The sequence below is a fragment of the Solanum verrucosum genome, unplaced genomic scaffold (genome assembly GCF_900185275.1).
Source record: "Solanum verrucosum unplaced genomic scaffold, falcon-dt-bn FXZP01000229.1, whole genome shotgun sequence".
NCBI lineage: Eukaryota > Viridiplantae > Streptophyta > Magnoliopsida > Solanales > Solanaceae > Solanum > Solanum verrucosum.
The window spans coordinates 5,527,451-5,548,532 of NW_026020011.1; the positions used below are offsets into that span (position 1 = coordinate 5,527,451).

Sequence of the window (21,082 nt, forward strand, 5' to 3'; positions counted from 1 at the left end):
ACACAAACACACACAAAAAAAAAACCTAACCCTAGTTTCTTCAAAAAAGAATGAGGATACAAAAACAAACAGAAAAAAATTCATGTTTTTCATCCCCGTATGTTAACTCTAAACAGAATGAAAACTAAAAAAAGGTCCTCCCACCGATCAATTCACCAGATAAAAAATCAAAACTTCATCCACATCTCAAATGTGTTTAGTTTTATCATTTTATTCAAAAACAAAGCAAGGTTCAATAGATAAAGGTTCAATAGATAAAAAAAAGTAATGTCGGTGAGTAAAAAAATTTACAAGAATCCATCAAATTCAGCAACAGGTAGGAATCTGCAATCGAAATCGGAGGTTGATGAAGCAAAGTAGCTTACCAAAGAAGGAAACGATCGTGAGCTTAACCCTCCAATGGCGGCTTTTGCTTCTTCAAATATTTTTTGGCACTAAGTAACTGAAGAGTGTGAGTATGATATGAGTAAATTATTTTGTCTTTATGTGAGACTTTTTGAGAAAATGACTAAAATGGTATTTAATTTACTAGTAATGTTTTATTTTGGTCTTTTTAATATATTTTAGGAATAATTTCAATTATATATAATAAATTAGTAATTACTTTTACAATAAATATAGTCATATAATTAAAAAATCATTGAAAGTATACATTGATTATATATATAATATAGTTTGTTAAAAGTCATATAAAGTATATAATGAGTATCAACTATTTAATACAGTGTATCTCTACATGACGATATACTCAAAAAACTAAATATAGTTTAATTATATATGAAGTATACATTGACTATTCAATCTTGATCAACTCGAACTCATCTCTAAATAGTCCCAAATTTTAGATATGAAATCCTCTCGATGTTTCGCGTCTTGATATATAATTTGCTCGAAACGATTCATGTTTACAGTACGTCAAATTTCAAAGTAAAGGAAAAATCAACTAAGAAGAGGCATGAAAAGAAAAAAGAGGAGGAGGGGGAAGAAAGAAGGAAAAGAAGTTATTAATGGCGAAACTGGAAGGAAGAAGAGTAGAAGGTTTGGCCAGTTTTAGTAATTTTGAATTTTTAGCGGGTTAAGGTACAAGTACCCGCCTAGACTATGACCGAAACCCCAAAGGCACATCTTAACTAAACTAAGGTCATACTACCCCCTGAGCCCATTTTCTGTAATTTTAAGAATACACCTTTTACTTGGAGTGTGCCACGTAAGCCAAACATCTCCTACGCGCCTCAACTGCATAGAATGTAAGCCAAAAGGTGTATTAAATTACAAAACAAATGAGTTTGGGGTAATAGGACCTTAGTTTAGTTAAGATGCGTATCTGAGATTTCGGTCATAGTGTAGGAGGTACTTGTACTTTTTCCCAAATTTTAGCTAAAATTTTGGTAACAGAAATAGCCGAATGGTCATTTCTTATCATTTTATCTATACTTTACTTGATTGAAATGGTTCTAAATAATAAAAGCTGTTCATTTCAGTTGTTTGCCCTAAACCTAACAGATTTACCAAATAAAAAGGGAGAAACTATCTAAGTAGATAACATTCCTACCATATTTATTAATTGTCTCTATAGTTTGAAAAAATTACATTTTGTCTCACTAATTAATAATTTCATATCAGATTTTAAGTAGATACACCTAGAAACATATTTTTGCTACCAGATATACTGAGATAGCGAGAGAGACGAGTAAGAACATGAAGGAGGCGAACAAAATTTGTCTATGTATCTCAAATATGTGTGAATCACACTAGATAAATATATTTTGATGTGATTCGCATGTAATCGGGATACTGATACGCGAGCGAGATAGAGAATGGCAAGCGAGATGTGAGAGAGGTGAGGGAGGAGAAGGAGATTTGTCTACTAGTAGGATTTTTATAGAAATTCTCATGCTCTTCAATTTTTAGTTCCTTATATATATGATTAGATAATCTTAAAGGAAGCATTAACCATATAAACGTTGACGAGAAGTTTGAGAATTAATTACAATCATATCTCTAGGACTGGAAGGGGTTAAGAGGTTTGACTTGCATGCGTGTGCATTTACTTAATCTGAATTTGTGATCTGTAGAAGAAGAAGAGAAGTTTCACTATAAAAACTCGTTGAAATTAGTTTCTTTTCTCCATCACGGAAAAAGGGAAAAAGTGAGATGGAGGATCAATTAGGTACAAGCACATACGGTTTTGTGTTTGCTAGTTTTTTGAGTGAAGATATGCATCACAAAAATGTCTATAGTATCTCAAAAGAAAGTGTCCCTCGTGGATTAGGAAGAACTCTCTTTTTCGTAATAAGGAATTGTAAACTTCGATAGGCTTTGTAAAGGGATATAGAAAAAAAAAAGTATGTGCTTGTATACATGAGAAATGGGGTTAAAGGCGAAAGAGGTGGATTTGCCTCTCTCCACCTGCACGCGAGATATATATAAGGCATAATCGAATTCTGATTTTGCAAAAAATAATCTGATTCTTCTTGAGCTTACATGAATAAAATACAAATTCATGTTTTTTCAATTCCATATAATGGCGCCATCATTTCATTGTGGATTGTTACGAGTGATGTTCTGAATACAGAAAATATTCTCCTCATTTCTTTCCAAGCTTGTGAGTGATTTTGAATCCTGGATTCAATATTCCCTTCTCAAACCAAACATAAATCTTTCTATTCATTTGTCTCACGAGGCAGTGTCATCAACGACACACTCAAGCTTTTCATTTAAGAGTTTGAATGTGTTGATATGTTGAAGTAAGTTGCATCACATTTCATATTAACTCAGTTTTCACCAGAAATTTTGTCTATTTTTGCAAAATGTTTTGTGGCTTGATGGATATATTTTCACAGTTTTACCAATATGCGTCATTTCCTTTCTAAGGCTGTTTAGTATCACAGATTCTGTTAGATCACAGAAAGGATATTACTCGTGCGAATAAGTTTTGTATCGATAATATCATGTTGGAATGTCCTATTTTGTGCATGATATCTTCATGGCTTATTGTTTGTTAAGTGAGGATTTTGTGCAATAACGGTTAAGCAAGTCATTTAATCTGATATTATAATCAAGTGAATCAATGTCTGAAGTTTCTTGCAATGTGCAGGCTGTTTCTTCTTTCAGATTAATCTGATAACATAATAGACACCGCAATATCACAAATTTTGGCTTGAGCTTCTGGTTTTTCTAGTTGTTGAATGGTAAACATCGTCATTGATATCAGCACAGTGAATCTTCCAAACCTCACAGAGGAACATAATTCAAGTTCTGGTTAAGGTATAAATTATAACGACTCGAGAAAAAGTGGAGTTGTAGGCATGAACCAGCAACTTGATCAATGTTTTTTTGGTAAAGACAGCTTGACCAATGTTAAGAGTTAGTACTTACACATATTGTTATACCAAAACTGTATGGATTGTTTCTATAAAAATGTGACCTTTGTGCAAATGTCATATGCCCAAATTCTGAACTTTTAGCTCGAAAGGCCGGGATTCACATTATACGCAACATAAGTAACTGAAGTACTAAACGGAATAGGTATTAGTTTAATCAATTATTTGAGATTTATAGCATCTCTCTTTTCCAATTTTTTGTTTGAGAACTTCCTAATATGATGCGCTTATATATATCACAATCACTTCCTTTTGGATTGCAATTATCAAAAGTGAAGCAATAATACAATATTGCAAAAGGACAGCTCAAGTACACAAAACATCCCATAATCAGACTGACCTAAAAAGTGCATTCCTGTCCTTACTATTTTTTCGAGCTATCCAGATCTTGCATTGCAGGGCCCATTATGGAGGTTGACGCTCCCAACAAAATTTTCTCCATACTAGTTTTTCTCTTTCCTTCCTATTCGTTTTAAATAATCTACTTCCCTTTTCTAGGGGTGACGCTCCCAAGTCCCAACAGAATATTCTCCGTACTAGCTTTTCTCTTTCCTTCCTGTACGTTTTAAATAATCTACTCCTCCTTGATAGAACCAATTCTTTCTCCAGACAGCTCCAAAAAGTAACACTATTCCTTAAGTTTCTTCTTTCCTGCTACCAATTAAGCAATTTTCAACCTCCAAAACTGGACATTTTTCTCCATTCTCAAGCAAATCTCCTTCGCAATCATCTACCTAATGTTGAGAAGGAACAGTAGGCTAGGCTTAACTAAGAAAGAAAAAGATTTAGGGGGTGGATGGGAGATGGGATGGGAGTTGAGACCCCCCCAACAAATCGCACAATTAAACCACATGCAAGGAGCTTGAAAGGAGAAAAACTCCATGATAGATAGTTACCGATGCTATATGAGTCTTCAACAATGAAGGTGGTGTTACTGATATTTTGATAAACATTTTCCACCACCTTCAGCTTCAGGTCTCTTATATACCAAGACCCTGTTTGGCTTAACTTTCAAACTCAAAATGGTGTTTCTGAAAGAGAACTTTCAAGAAAGTATGTGTCTGCCAATAATTTCGAGATTATAATAGAATTGTCAAATACTAAAAAGAGAGATACGTTTCAGTATCAAGACAGCATACTACTCCAAGCTATGTTCATCACATATCCATCTGTCTTTGAAAAGCCTTCTAAGTTTCTACTGGGGCGGCTGAAGCCGAAATACCTCATTTTTTATATCTGGGCCATTCAAAGTTTTTGACCCACAGTATCATCAACAACAACTAAACAACTATGGCCAAGCATTCACAATTTTGGCCAACTACCAATACTCCTGCATTGTCAACTCAGCGATTTTGCTGCGCAAAGGGCACATGTACATGAAGACACCCATGAAGGGTGAAAACAGCGTTGGTCCGAAGCTGATCAATTCTAGCAGGTAAGGTGACCACCTGAAAAAAAAAAACTATGTCAGGCCAACTTACAAATGGAGAGCCTTTTGATTGTCGTAGACTTCTTAAGAGTGTTGTGATCAACAAATAGAAACGTAACAACGATATAGTTTTCAGATCCATTGAAGAAACATTAAGTTTTCTGCATGACAGTTTCTCTTTACCAGAGAAAATTACAAGTCCAAAAAGATGCAAGTAAGGCAACGATTGAATTACTCTATCAAAGTCAAAATCAGTAAAATAAATAGCAAGGTGTGTACCTTCTTGAAGCCAATAACACCCCAAAGATTGTCAAATTGGTTTGGCTGACCGGTAATGACCAGGCGACCAGCTGGATCAGATTGAACCTGTACCTATGTTTACCAAGAAATAATGGCATTAGAGCTTTGAGATGGTGTAAAAAGACAAAAATAAATTGAATGCACTTGATGGAAACAAGTAGCACGATTGGTATTATACCTCCTCTCGTGAAAGCCCAGGCACCAGAGCATAGACCTCAAAGGAATCATTCTGTTTGCATAAAATCATTACAAATCACATGAGAGAAATAAAATGCATAATCTAGAGGTTCTTAATTCTTTTACTTCTGAGAGGAACTTACTGTTTCACGAATATTGATTTTCACCCAATCAGCGGGGGGTCCAACATCAACAACTTGGACATCCAACCTGGCAGATGGAAAGCAATTTATGTTTACATCAGAAACGAAGGAACCAAAAACAGAGAGAGATAGAGAAATACTATTGAAGTTCCTAGTACTTTTTTTCTTTTGGGTGATAAAGTATGACTTACGGCTTAGATGTTTCAGTTTCTGAAGCTTTCATTGGGTGCTCCACTTCATTTTGTCCCAGGTGCTTAAGAGAACCTGAATACAACAAGAAGCTTTTCTACGGTCACTATTCCTTTTTGATAAGAGTATGAGTTAAAGCAAAAACTAAAGTTCTCGGATGATGATCCTGATATAGTTAGTGTTAACTAACAGCCACTAAAGGCCAAAGTTTTGGAGAGTGCCAGACTTCATATTGGGAAATGGTGAGGAGAAAACAGCTCAATGATAGAGATATATGAAGAGGTCAAGTTGGCAAAGAATTGATGAACAATCTTACCACTAGTTTTTAGGCTCTTTGCACTCTTTGGCGTATAGTTGGCACTCCTGTCCTATAAAAGATGAAAAACACCAAAATTACTTGTACATGGCAATAGACAGGATCAAACTTAAGAAAATCAATCCCCGAAGACATCTACAAGGATTCAGCAGCAGACCTTTACAATTGGCTCAGCAACCTCACCATAACCAAAAAGGTGTTGCTCCTGCCAGCCTAGCCTACAACGAGCAGCTGAATCTCTTACTGCTCTTCCTGATGCAGAAATTTGGTAACCACTTCCCTGCAGAATTATTTTAAATAGTTGATTTTTGTAGGAACCCATAAATTTCAAAAGCTAGATCTGCCTCCTGGACTCTGGTTGAACAATGAATTCACTTTTCGTTATTAGCTACATGTCCTTTTTAGAGAAAGGTAATTGTCATACAAAGCTAGTACTAAGTAAGTGTTGTAGTAATTACAAGTGAGATAAAAAATCCCTATCCAATTCTTATAGGTATTGTAACAGACGAAGTATTGATTATGCTTCATTTATAGTTTACACCAAAAGAAAGCAAAAGTATGCATCTGAATTGAGTTAGCTATGTCTTCAAAGCAACTGTTGTTCCTTTCCTTCAAAATAGTCGACCATATGCATGTTGGAGTTAGTTTTTTTATAAAAAAAAAAACAAAGAAATAATTACACATTGTGTACAATAACAAATAGAAACTTAAGCTACACATGGGCACAACCATATAAGGCCAATCTTAAATCGAGTTACTCCTTACTTAAAAAAGTCTTTTCCTAGTGGCCCTAATCCCAAAGTGAGGTCATACTGATTTCCGTCGAAGTCAACTAAAGAAGGATCTCCATGATCAACTTTGAGAACTTGATCAAAGTCAAAATACGTCGATGATTCAATTACTTAGGGTAATAGGATTCCCCATATATCAATTAAAAGGTGTACAACATACAGCAGATGTGAAGATACATCACATAACAACAATGTAAACACAGCATTACCTCATTGTCAACACCCGAAGAACCAGGAGGAGGAGCAATAGGAACTTGAAGCTCTCCGTTTTGTGTCTTGTGCCTTTCATATTGTAGAAGCAACTAACATACAAAGAAATCATGAGATAATAGAATGTACAGAAACAAAAAGCAAGAGACAGATAACTTTTTAGAACAAATTCTATTCAAAATCACTATATAAGCATAGATGCATGGAGATGAAGTTCTTTCTTCAACTTAAACATCTAAGTTTGGCATTTCAAAATGTGGAAAGCTAAACAATTTATTGTCCAGCAGCCATCTCACAGTGATATAACCAATTGAAAAATCAAAGATGTAATGAAACCTACTTTAAAGAAGAAGAAAAGCAGAACCACAAAAATGAAAAGAAGCAAACACAAACTATTCAAGTGACTTTATAGGCCACAAAAGATGGGCTGTTACAAAAAGTTTTCTAAGTTGACACTTCACAAAGCACCCACCAATTTTTCTGATAAGGTTAAATAATTTGTTAATGATTGAGGAAAATCCCGTATACAAGCCGTATACCAAGAAATAGAGAGCCTATACCAAAATATGGTCCTCTATAAAAGACATTCAAAATAGGTGCACCAAAAATGAAACTAGAGATAAAAAGGCTAATCCTTACATTTACTAAATCAATTTCTATCCCTTCAAACACTCTCTCCCTCTCCCCATACAACCCACATAAAAGATAACATCGCAAACCACCTACCCACTACCAAATATTAGCAGCATGGTAGACAGTAGTCAAAATATGTTAATAACTATCAAGGGAAGAGAACTTCAGGTTATTACCTTCTCATAGAAGCTGCGGAATGTCCAAGAAATAGTAGTGCAAGTCCTGAGAAAGAAGATTATCAAAGCCCCAAAAAACACATTTAGAGAGTCGTATAGTAGTAGATAGAAGGCATTGGTATTGTTTTATATATTCAGTTGATTATCATTCCAGTAAATTCTCAACAGTAGTGTCGACACGGGTGTAGCACCAAAAGTGAAGAGTCCTAGCAACTTAGCTTATAGCTTGATGTTGGAATCTATGTTGTTATTTTTGCAAAAGTATTTCATGTTTTCTTCGTATTTTCAATTTTAGTAGTTTTAACACTCTCTCCGCTATAAAAAGAATGTCTCTTTCCAAAGTTACCAAGGTCAAAGAAAAGAATGCGTCTTCCCTTTTTGACAATTCTTAATTTCAACGTGTCACAAGTAGAGTCCGAGCAACTAAGCTTATAGCTTGATGTTGGAATCTATGTTGTTATTTTTGCAAAAGCACTTCATGTTTTCTTCGTATTTTCAATTTTAGTAGTTTTAATACTCTATCCGCTATAAAAAGAATGCCTCCTTCCAAAGTTACCAAGTTCAAAGAAAAGAATGCCTCTTCCCTTTTTTGGTGATTCTTACTTTCAACGTGTCACAACTCACATGACACATTCAAGACCACAAGATTAAGGACATTTTGGTACATTCTACGCATCTTTTGGTTTATCTAAACTCAAATCTAAAATGAACCTTCAACCTTATTTGAACAACTTTTTATTGTCATTGATCTATTTTAGTCATTACTAAACTAAAATAGCTTACTCAATTTCGAAAATTGCTTATTCATATGCTATTATGAGTTCAAGACAGACCGCTATGGTGAAATTGGTAGACACACTGCTCTTAGGAAGCAATGTTAATGCATCTCAGCTCGAATCCGAGTGGCAGCATACTATCTTCTAAAAAGGATAAATAGATCTTATAATGAATTCAATTCCCAATTTCCATTTAAAATTATGTAATTAAGGGACTCTTCTTTTTAAAGTGTTTTTATGATAATTTCAACCCTTGAGCATACATTAACTCACATTTCCTTTTCGATCATTTCAATTGTAATTATTAAAAAGTCCCACATCGGAAGAGGAATGGGAAATTGGACTCCTTATATGGACTTGGACAAACCTTCCCTCAAGAGCTAGCTTTTGAGGTTGAGGTAGACTCAGGTGTCATATCTTAGAGTTAGACTCATCCCAGTTTGTTGTTCACCGATGTTGGGTCCCCATTTATAACGGTTTACGCTCTAGTTGAGGTCTGGGCGTACGGGGGAATGTTAAGAAATCCCACATCGAAAGAGGGATGAGAAATTGGATGCTTTATATGGAAATGGACAAACCACCGCTCATGAGCAAGGATTGAGTTGGGTCCAGGTGTCATATCTTTATAGTAATTACCATTCATTTGATAACCTTTTTAGTCGATGAAATCGTAAAACTATACGATTCATCAGAAAAAGGCAATAGTTGCTCTTTTCTATATAACAAGATTATGTTACTCATTGGATTTCTTGGGGACATTTCCCACTAAGCGATTTATATGAATCATTAATTTTCCTTTCATGGAGTTTCTCCCTAATTCATATAATTCTGTAATTCGAAAAAATTGTTATTATTTTAAGCAAAATAACTGGACCAAGTGCTATTTTGATCCAAGGCTACAAGATTCAAAAAAATTATTTACTTTTTTAAAGTCTATGTCAAGTCAAAACCAGACAAACATTTGAAACAACGGGAGTAGTTATTAAGGTTTTATACACTTCAAGAACAATTGTTCTTCTACCACCTTCTGATATACTGTTCTAGCAACCAAGCAGCTTATTCCTCTCACATGTACCCAAAATATATTGTAACATTTCACATCCAAAACAACAGAAATAAACTTCAAAATCTTGGCACATCATTAGTAAAACAATGACAGACAACATCTCCCTTACATAGTATTTATTGGGGAAGTCTATGTTTGACGAGTAAAGGAGAAATATTCATATCAAGTTGCCAGAAAAACAGAAATAACCAGGCCCAACTAAATGCTCACTTGGGGGGATTAAAGGAGTCTCCCACTTGCCGCCACATCTTTAATCCAGTTACCTACAGAGATAAAGTAGCTTAATAGTACACCATCAAAAGTACGTGGAATAACATAAAATTCATCTCACAGACTAATAGCATATTGCATCATTAATTAATCTAGTAACAGAAGAAAATACAAAACCACCGCTTGAATTTTTTTAATTATACTATAAACAACGGAGCTACATTGCTTATTTCTTAAAAATAAATTAAGAATACCCTCTCTAACAACTCGAGGTTCACACTGTGATATTTGGAAAGAGAAACATGGCCCTCCAGGGATGCTTTTCACACGGCTGTGTGAACAAGCAGCAAAAAGCCTTTAACAAAAACGACCAGTGCAGAATAAAAGGCTTACCCGATCATAGCCACCTAATCTGATCACAGATCTCCATAACCTAGCATGAAGAACATGACAATATATAATATGTACCAGGAACAAGATGAAAATAAAAAAGCTCAATGATAAAACCATGATACACTTACTTTAGGCAATTAAGCGGATGACCATAAAACTTTGGTAGTTTATATTCCATCGCCTTCTCCCGATAAAAGGTGCCTAGTTTTCCTATAAACGCAGCTTGATCCTCAGGGGAGCCTTCATCATCCTCACCATCAGCCATCTAAAATTTGAAAACAAATGATCAATTTAAAAACAATTGCACACTATATAAAAAAAAAATATCGGATATAACCTCCACATGCACACTATATAAAAAAATTGGCCTCCAACAATTTCACATAGTTAAAAGTTTAGTACTTGTAAATGAATTATTTTATCCCAAGAACCAAATAACACAGCAAAGATGACTCCAAAAGTATATTAGAGTATGTACCATAGCAGAAATATTCTCAGATGCTTCCCCACTATGCTGTCCAGCATTTGCAGTTGAAGGATTGATCAAAAACATTAGACTAGCTGGTTCTGGCGTTTTTCCAATAGAAAAATCAGTAACTTCGAGTTTCACTTTCGAAAACTCGTCCGACCTAGCATCACCATCAGTGGTAACAGTTGTTGGATTTGCTTTCATTTGACGGTCCTCTTGTCTTGAAACCGTCAAATCATTACCATTCTGATTGACCTCATAGATCATTTTCTCACTCAGGTGAACTTCATTCGCTTCTCCTTCATCAATATTATGTAATTCATCATCCGTTCCAGCATCAATAGTAGGTACATCACCCTTATCCATTCTGACAACTAGTCACAGGCAACATTCATATGTATCAAATTTTTCAGCATTCTAATACTCATCTCCTCAAGAAAAAGCACCCAAAAGTAAAAGGAAAGGGGAGAAATAACTTCCAAAAAAACTGATATGCATCACTCATTTCACTTTTTTCACTCCAAATCACTCACAAAAACAACTCCAATTTTTAATTTGAAAATTGGAGTTGTTTTTGGTTGTGAATATAAATTGGAGTTGTTTTTGAGTTTTTGCGAGTGATTTGGAGTGGAAAAAAGTACCTTTTTTATTCAAATTCTCTCAATTTTCATGGCCAAACTCCCTTACATATAAAATCTATTAGCAAAAGAATGCATTCCTCCACACAAACACACACACAAAAACCCTAACTCTAGTTTCATCAAAACAGAATTCAGGATACAAAAACAAACAGAAAAAAATAAAAATCATATTTCTCATCCCCGTATGTTAACTCTAAACAGAATGAAATCTAAAAAAAGGTCCTCCCACAGATCAATTCACCGGGAAAAAAACATCAAAACTTCATCCACATCTCAAATGTGTTTAGTTTTTTCATTTTTTTCAAAAACAGAGCAACTTTCAACAGCTAAACAAGTAATGCCGATGAATAAAAAAACTTACAAGAATCCATCAAATTCAGCAACAGGTAGGAATTTGCAATCAAAATCGGAGGTTGATGAAGCAAAGTAGCTTAACAAAGAAGGAAACGATCGTGAGCTTTACCCTCCAATGGCGGCTTTTGCTTCTTCAAATATTTTTGGCACCAAGTAACTGAAGAGTGTGAGTAGGATATGAGTTAATTCCTTTGTCTTTATATGAGACTTTTTGAGAAAATGACTAAAGTGGTACTTAATTTACTAGTAATGTTTTATTTTGGTCTTTTTAATATATTTTAGGAATAATTTCAATTATATATAATAAATTAGTAATTAGTTTACCATAAATATAGTCATATAATTAAAAAATCATTGAAAGTATACATTGATTATATATATAATAAAGTTTGTTAAAAGTCATATAAAGTATATAATGAGTACTGGCTATTTAATATAGTGTATCTATACATGACGATATACTCAAAAAACTAAATATAGTTTAATTATATATGAAGTATACATTGACTATTTCATCTCGATCAGCTGGAAATCACCTCTAATAGTATCAAAATTTAGATATGAAATTCTCTCGATATTTTTGAGTCTTTTGATATATAATTCACTCGAAACAATTCACGTTTGCGGTACATCAAATTTTAAAAGAAAAAACAACAAAGAAGAAAACGACACAGAAAGAAAAAGGAAAGACGATGCGGAAGAAAAAGAAGGAGGAGGAGTAGGGATGGCAATGGGCGGTGAGGGGCGGGGGCAGGGTGGGTTGAGCTTAACCCGCGCAAAATTTTTATGAAGTATACATTGTCTATACATGAAGTATACATTCACTATTCAATCTTTGTCAACTCAAAACCACCTCTAAATAGTCTCAAATTTTAGATATGAAATCATCTCAATGTTTTCAGTCTTTTGATATATAATTCGCTCGAAACGATTCATGTTTATAGTGCGTCAAATTTTAAAGAAGAAGGAAAAAACAACTAAGAAGACGCATTAAAAGAAGAAAGAAGGAAAAGAAGTTATTAATGGCGAAACCAGAAGGAAGAAGAAGAAGAGCATAAGGTTCGGCCAATTTTAGTAATTTTTGAAATTTTAGCGAGATAAGGCACAAGTACCCCCTAAATTATGACCGAAATCCCAAAGACACACCTTAACTAAATTAATGTCCTATTACCCCCCCCCCCCCCGGCTCCAAGCCCATTTTTTGTAATTTTGTACGCCTTTTTAGCTTACGTGCACTACCAGAAAAGTGTGAATTACATGGGAATTTTCTTGGGGATTAGAATGAAAATCTGTAGGAAACTTATTTTTCTGCAAATTTTCATGCTAATCCCCAAGAAAATCCCCATGTAATTCACACTTCTCTTGTAGTGGTGGCATCCAAACATCTCCAACGCGCCTCAATTGTCACGTAAGCCAAAATGTGTATAAAACTACAAAACAAATGAGTTCAGGAGGGTAATGGGACCTTAGTTTAGTTAAGGTGTGTCTCTGTAATTTCGGTCATAGTGTAGGGGTACTTGTGCCTTTCCCTAAATTTTAGCTAAAATTTTGGTAACGGAAATACCTGAATGGTCATTTCTTATCATTTTTTCTATATTTTACTTGATTGAAATGGTTCTAAATAATAAAAGGTGTTCATTTCAGTTGTTTGCCCTAAACCTAACAGATTTATCAAATAAAAAGGGAGAAACTATTTAATTTCACAACATTGCTACCATAGTTATTGATTGTCTCTATAGATTGAAATAATTAAATTTTGACTCACTAATTAATAATTTCATATCACATTTTAAGTAGATACACCTGGACACATATTTTTGCTACCAGATATACTGAAATAGTGAGAAAGACGAGCAATAGAACATAAAGGAGGCGAGCGAGATTTGTTTATATATCTCAAATACATGTGAACCGCACTGAATACATGTATTTGATGTGATACTTTTTCTACATTTTTGGATTTAAATGTAAGTGTGTGTGTGTGTGTGTGTGTGTGTGTGTGTGTATATATATATATAACTTTTTATGTAGTTTTTATATATGTAAAAAAAATTATTAAAAAAAACAAAATTTTCATGTCTAAATTCACAATCAAAACTAAATTATTTGACTCTTAAAATTTGAATGATGTCATATATATTGGGACTGAAAAAAAGATAAAATGGATTAAACAAAAATAATAAAATACATTTCAACATTTGTGACTTGTGACAATGAAGTATCACAATCTCCATGCTCTCCCTCTATTTTGTAACTCATGACTTCATAATTAAAGGACATTCATATCTCTTCATATTAATGTATATGTTTTTTTACGACATGTATTTTGAAGTAGTAGGCGTGGCTTATGTAATTATTTGCTACCATGCATAATTTCTTACTTTAATGACAATTAAAAGCTAAAAAATAAACTTCTTTTTATGAAAGTTTAAATAAGTCTTTTATGGTGTTAATTAGTATACATCTGATTATTGAAAATGATGATCACATTAATTGCATAAATTAATTATGTGAATGAGGAAAAGAATTCTTGAAATTGTCCACCATTCATTCAATAAATAGAAGATTAGACCTTTATTTAATTTTACTTTAGTATTTATCATCCTAGATTTAGTTTGGTATATACTATGTTCTAGTTCTAATGTTAATCTTCTTTTTTTCTTTTTGTGGATAACTAGATGAAGTATGTATTGTCAACTTCAATTGTTGAAAAAACAAATTTTGTCCAATTGTGGCACAATTTTGTGTATTAAATGGACCACCAACATGAACTATTTGACTAGTTTTGAGTTTTGCCTCTCTCATTAGCAAGCCCAATAATAAAATTGTACAACTTTATTTTACAAATGATTGAATGAATATAAATAGTATGAAATATATTATTTACTCCCTCTCTATTCTAATTTGGTTGTTTTGTTTTGACTTAATACGGAGTTTAAGACAACAAAAAAAATATTCTTTAATTTGTTGTTTTAAACATGACATGTGAAAAATTGAAATTAAAGAATTGCCAGAAAATAATAAAAAATATTCTTTTTGAAACGGTCTAGAAATAGAAGTATGACAAAACAATTGTTTGATTAATTCACTGATTTTGCTTAATTTCTCAGACTAATCAGTTGGCATGACTTGTGTAGTCATTTGATATCATGTATAATTTGTTACTTTGGTGACAATTAAAAGCTAGAAATGAATCTTTTTTGTCAAAAGTTCAGAAATGAGTCTAATTTTATGGTGTTAATATATAAGAGAAACTACCTAACTATCTGAATATTCCTATCGTATTTATTATTTTTTTCTATAATTTAAAATAATTATACTTTATATCAGTAATTAATAATTTTATACCAGATTTCAAGTCAGATACACCTAGATAAATGTTTTTTTGCTACCAGATACACTGAGATAGAGAGAGAGGCATGCGAGAACAGGAAGGAGGCGAGCGAGATCTGCCTATGTATTACATATATATGTGAATCACACTAATATATCTAGGTAGAGTGATTCGTATGTATCTGGAATACCAGATACATAGGAGAGCGATGAACGACATTTGTCAATGTATCCAAGATACATACGAATCCACTTGAATATAGTGTATCTAGACAAATTACACTTAATTTTGACCTCATGTATCCTGAGACACATGTATCTGGACATACACACCAAAACTGGTAAAATTCGTAATATTGCAAATGAACATGAATCTAAATAATTAACTCCTAAATTAGTGAGATTTTTGTGAGTATCCGTAATATATATTTGATAATAAAAAATAATCATCACATTAATTGCTTAATTAATTAAGTGAATGGAGGAATGGAACAAACTTTGAAACTGCCACTCAATAATATTCCCTTGTCCCTAATTACTTGTCCACTTTTCCTTTTTTAGTTGTCTCTAATTACTTGTCCATTTTGATTTTTGACAAATCAAGAAAGGACAAAAAAAAAAATCTATTATACCCTCAATTTATTACTTTGAAAAATGTAGAACTTCTTGAAAATCTTAAGTTTTTAATTCATCCAATTCATAATTAATAGAGGTAAAATGGTAAACTCACTATATAAATTATTGTTTTCTTAATAGGTGTGTCAATTCAAAAGTGGACAAGTAATTAGGGACAAAGGGAGTAGAAGGCTAGGCCTCCCTTTGAAAACACTTAGGGGTCATTTGGTACAAAAATTAATAACGCATGGATTAGTAATGCATGGATTAGTAGTGCAAGGATTGGTAATATAAGATTTATTTTTATCAAGTGTTCGGTTCCTTGTTTCCCACCTCATCTTGTGTTTGGATTAAAACTCTATAAAAAGTTTCTTTCCAGTTACACCCTTGAATTATTATGTAATTGGGTCAACGTAGATAATTGCCGGACAATATTATTTTTCTATGGCCTTCTAACTAGCTAGGAGAAGAACAATTTTATTGTCATGTTTGCTATTTTTTTTCATTTGAATTATTTGAGAATAAATAATTGTCATCTTAAAAAATTGATCACTCAAAAAATGTTAATTTTCAATTTAAAAAAGATAAACCATCTACTTTTAAAATTGAAAAGACGGTAAACAATTGTAAATTAAATAAATCATCTATATTTACACATAAAAATTATAAGTTGTAGTTTAAGATGTATGCAATTTTATAAATTATTCAAAATAAAAATAATTAGAAATTTATATATATATATTATATCACAAACGTCATGTGATGATATATTTGCATTTTTAATTAGTAAATATTAAACAACTCACATTTCAAATATTGTATTGATTTGTATCGAACTTATATAGTAACAAACAACACTCTTCATATAATTTGTAAGCTAATTTATTTGAATAAATTTACTAGTACAAATATAAATATAAATATAAAACATAAAATCAAGAAAATAAACAAAATAATTAAAATGATTTGAGGAATATTTTTGTCTTTACATAGACTTATCTCATGGTATTAAATCTTATGTATTACTAATACCTCCAAATGGAAGATATTAGTAATAGATCCTATAATACCATGTAGGATGTATAACTAATCCATACATAGGCCCAAATTCTTAGCAAACCTAGTACTAAATAATATCATACATAATACATGGACTATTTCTTCTAATACCTCCTACCAAACGACCCCTTATGATCATCCTACGGTTTGGATTGGCTTAAAAAAAGTAACTTTTAAGTTTAAAAAAAAAAAGTCAAACATAAATGACTTTTAAGTCAAAAAATAAAAAGTAGGGAGAAACTTACTTTTATTTTTAACATTGTCAAACACTTCCTAACTTATTTTAAATCATTTTTTGACTTATTTTAAGTTATTTTTATATTCGTCAAACATTTGCAGAAGTCAAAAATTGACTTAAAAATAAGGCATAATACATACATTGACCCCTAAACTTGGCTTCAAATTTTAACTTTGACCTTTAACTTTGTAAGTGCACAAATAGGCACTTTAACTATCCAAAATTTAAACAAAAAAATACTCAGATCCTACCTGGCAAAATGCGTGAAATACACTCAAATTAGGCGCATCAGATGTAAAAATTCAGGGGGTCAATAGTAAAAAAAGCATTGAAAGAACAATTAAACCCTTTTTATATTTTTTTCAACAATTTTCCCCTCTTTTTTGCATTATTTGTTGTTCACTGCAAAATGCAAGTGACATTTAATAAAAAAATTTGTTATTACGAAAAAAAATTATAATGAAGTTTTTTTTTGGCAAGAAGGAAAAAGGAACACGTGTAGTACTAAATTTTTTTTTTTGAGATTCAATCAATTTTTTTTGTCTTTGAAATATTTCTAGCTGTTAATTACTGTAATTTATAGTACTTTCTAAGAAATTTTCAAATAATATATATTATTTCATTTGTCCGAATTTATGCGTCACCGGTAAAATTTGAAGAGTCAATCAGATCTTTTATATATTTTTATATCTTTTAAATATTTAAGTAATTAATTATCGTGATTTATAATATTTTATACAATTATTTAGTATGGTAAAAGAAATTTAAAAGAAACACGCATCCTTCAATAGTAAAATATGGGTCCCCCTTTTTTTTTACAGGTTGACCTCCTGCCTGTATAGTCTTTTTTTGTCCAGAAGGAAAAAGGAACACGTGTCGACCCCAAGGTCCTCTCTATTCCCGCTTATTATATTATATACTAGTGATGAAGAGCCCGTGCTAATAATTAATTTAAAAGTTAATTTTTAACTGACGTTAAATAAATAGTTTTAAATTTTAAATTTGAATAAATTATATATATTTATATGGTAGTAAATGTTCATGTTAACTCTAAAATGAATACATCACTATTAATAAAGCTTGAAGTTTAAAGAAAAATCCTTAAATGACCAAAATAACCCTTAAACTCAATTTTAATCACAAAAAGCATACATGTCCACGGTGTGGTGGCTGATTCATCAACTAATTTTTTGTATGTTTTTTCAAAAATATTTTAGTTGCTAATTTGTTATAATTTATAAAAATCATTAACGTCATTTTCGAATAACTTATAGTATTGTTAGCTTTCAATAATATATATTGTTCCTTCTATTCAAATTCATGTGTCACCAATAGAATTTCAAGAGTCAACAAAAAATTTTCTAAAAAATATATATTTTAATTATGATTTATAGTACTTTTAAATATAACGTATAGTGTGTTTGTAGGCTCTTATTAGATTGAAAAAATATTTTAAATTAGTAATTATTGTAATTAATAGTGTATATTACGTAATTTTCAAATTTGTAATAAATTTTTTTAAATATTAAGTCTAATAATTTATAGTATCTTAAATGTAATCTTTGAATACACATAAATTAAAAAAAGAAATAAGACAAATAAATTATAAATTGAATAATTGACATTTTCAAATATTAATTTACCACAAAATGAAAGTGAAGGAAGAAGTTGTGAAGCAAAAATAAAGAGAAGGGAATGGAATTAGTGAGGAGGGGTCCATATCCATTAAAAGAGATTGAAATAAATGTATGGCAAATTGAAAAGGTGTCAAATAGACAGGAAAACGGGCCCACATGCATTGAATAGTTGGCAGTCATTGAGTGGGTCACTAATACACGTGGCAGCGTTTGCATTTCACGCTTTTGGCTCCGAAAATCGCGTGTTTATTTATTTAAAGGTAGGATAGTTAAAGTGCCTATTTGTGCATTATGAAAGTTAGAGGTCAAAGTTAAAATTTGAAGCCAAGTTTAGGGGCCAATATATGTATTATGCCTTTAAATAAATTTGACCAACTTTAAATTAATCCAAACACCCTCTAAAGTAGTTTGGTAAACACCCTTTAAAGTAGTTTGGTATGGTATATTTTGAATATTTGTTTTTTCATCTTTTAGTTTATACCCAAAAAAAAAAAGTATGTAATGTCAACTTCAATAGTTAAAAATTAAATTTTGTCCTATTATAGCACAATTTATTGTATTAATAAATAATTGGACCATTGACTTGAACGTCAACATGCTATATTCTGAATCTAATATTTGTTTTTTCATACCCAAATAAAGTATGTACTATCAACTTCAATAGTTAAAAATTAAATTTTAAAAATCAGTGATTCGTTATTTTAAAAATAAATTTTTTCTTTTATTTCTCACTTTAATGATATAAGAAAAAATTATATATTTATTTTTAATATTAATTATTTATTTTTTAAAATTTAAATATTAAATATCAATTAATAAGTATTATGAACTTTCTACGTGTGTGGCCATATTATTACTTCAAATTCCCAACATGTGACTAACAAAAGTGCACGAAGTGAGTAATATAAACCACACAATAGTGTCCACTTTAATTTCTGTACTTTCGAATTACATGCGTACAATATGAAATAGGGCAAATGCAAAATTCCAGGGTAGGTGAAAAATAATATGGAAAATTTGAGGGTTGGTGAATAATGATTATTTCGATACGTCTAAATTTAATTCAATCAGTGTCGCACAACGCTCATGTACAATTCGGTGGAATCAATAACTTTCGCTAAATAATAACAACAATAATATATCAAGTAGTGTAAATGTTGTCTAAATATATTTCATTTATTTTAACTTGTCTACTTTAGATTTTACATGTTTTTTAAAAAATAATGACTAATATATTTTTTTATTTTATCATAATATTTATGTTAATTGATGTATATATTTTTAGATTTTAAAAAAAAAATTGGAGAAAAATAATTAATATTAAGGATAAATATGAAAAAATAGTTTTTTTCTTGACATGTAAAAAATAACAAATAAAATAAAAATTATTTTTACTATAATAAATAAATAAAAATGAAGGAATAATATAAAATAAAACAAAAAATTCACTAAATTTGCAATAAATAGTAAGTTTGGACTAATAATTTTACAATAAGTTCAGGGTGATTTTTTTTTTAAAATTAAACCCAACAAAAACAATAACAATAACATACGTAATGTAAGCAAACCATCCTACCTCATAGAAATAAAAAAAAAAGTAATTTTTGAAAGATCATTAATTTAAATAATTTATCTGAAACCGTTCAATGATGCGATGACAGAGAAAGAAAGAGGGGATTTTCTTAGAATTTAATATATATATATATATATATCAAGTTAATGAATTCAATTGAACATATACATGTATATACCTTCTTATATGTTGTGCATTTATTATTCTTGGGTCCCCTTATTCTCTTCTTCAAGCAATTCCCTTATCTGTTGCTGTTAAGTTACTGTCATTTTTTTGGCTTTAATTCCATTATTTATTGGGCAACCAAAAATTTTCACTAACAAAGTTCAAAATATGAAAGGAAACACACGATTAGATTCAACCTCTATTATATATATACATAAAAAATACCTTTAATTTATGTGTAATTTTCTGTCAAACGAAGTTCAGATGTACCCCTCAACTCTACCTGACTCCGCCTTGACGTGCATAGATCTCGAACCGTACCACCACAACCTATGTTGGTGAAGTTGTTGTCACCAACAAGGATTTTGGTAGAACGGTAAGTACTACTTCATTCTTAACCTCACAATTTCGAATACTCTGAATACAAAATCATCTTTATTAGGAAGCGTTTTAACTCAATGCGAGACCCAAGGTAGTCATTGTCATGCAAATGCCTTAGGTGCCCATATTTTGTCCAGTATTTAATTCCTCTTAAAGTTCCTCACCTATATGTATTAGGTATCCATTTTTTCAAAATTCCCTGTAAAGGAGTTAGGTACCCATTTGTGCAACGATAGTCCAATTGATATTTATATGGGTCGATGAGAGAAGAAAAATTATTATTCATTTCGATTAAGTTTCCTTCCTATTAATCTCGAAGTTCTTCTCAAAATACAGGGAAAAGATTCTACTTTAAAATTAAAGATCGTGGTTCTCGAACAAGCAATAGAACAGAAATTCAGGTGAAATTTACTTTTTAGTCAACT

At 31.5% G+C, this 21,082-nt stretch overlaps 1 protein-coding gene across 1 annotated transcript; it reads right to left on the minus strand.

Annotated features, from left to right (window-relative positions):
- Positions 1-4,726: 4,726 nt before the first annotated feature.
- Positions 4,727-11,027, minus strand: LOC125820374 (AT-rich interactive domain-containing protein 6-like). Its single transcript, XM_049499806.1, has 13 exons — positions 10,671-11,027; positions 10,321-10,457; positions 10,193-10,232; positions 9,800-9,852; positions 7,748-7,793; positions 6,938-7,030; positions 6,095-6,217; positions 5,938-5,989; positions 5,624-5,696; positions 5,433-5,499; positions 5,291-5,341; positions 5,092-5,184; positions 4,727-4,831 (listed from the first exon to the last, which is right to left on the minus strand). The coding sequence occupies exons 1-13, from the start codon at positions 11,025-11,027 to the stop codon at positions 4,727-4,729; spliced, it is 1,290 nt and encodes a 429-aa protein (XP_049355763.1).
- Positions 11,028-21,082: the final 10,055 nt, after the last annotated feature.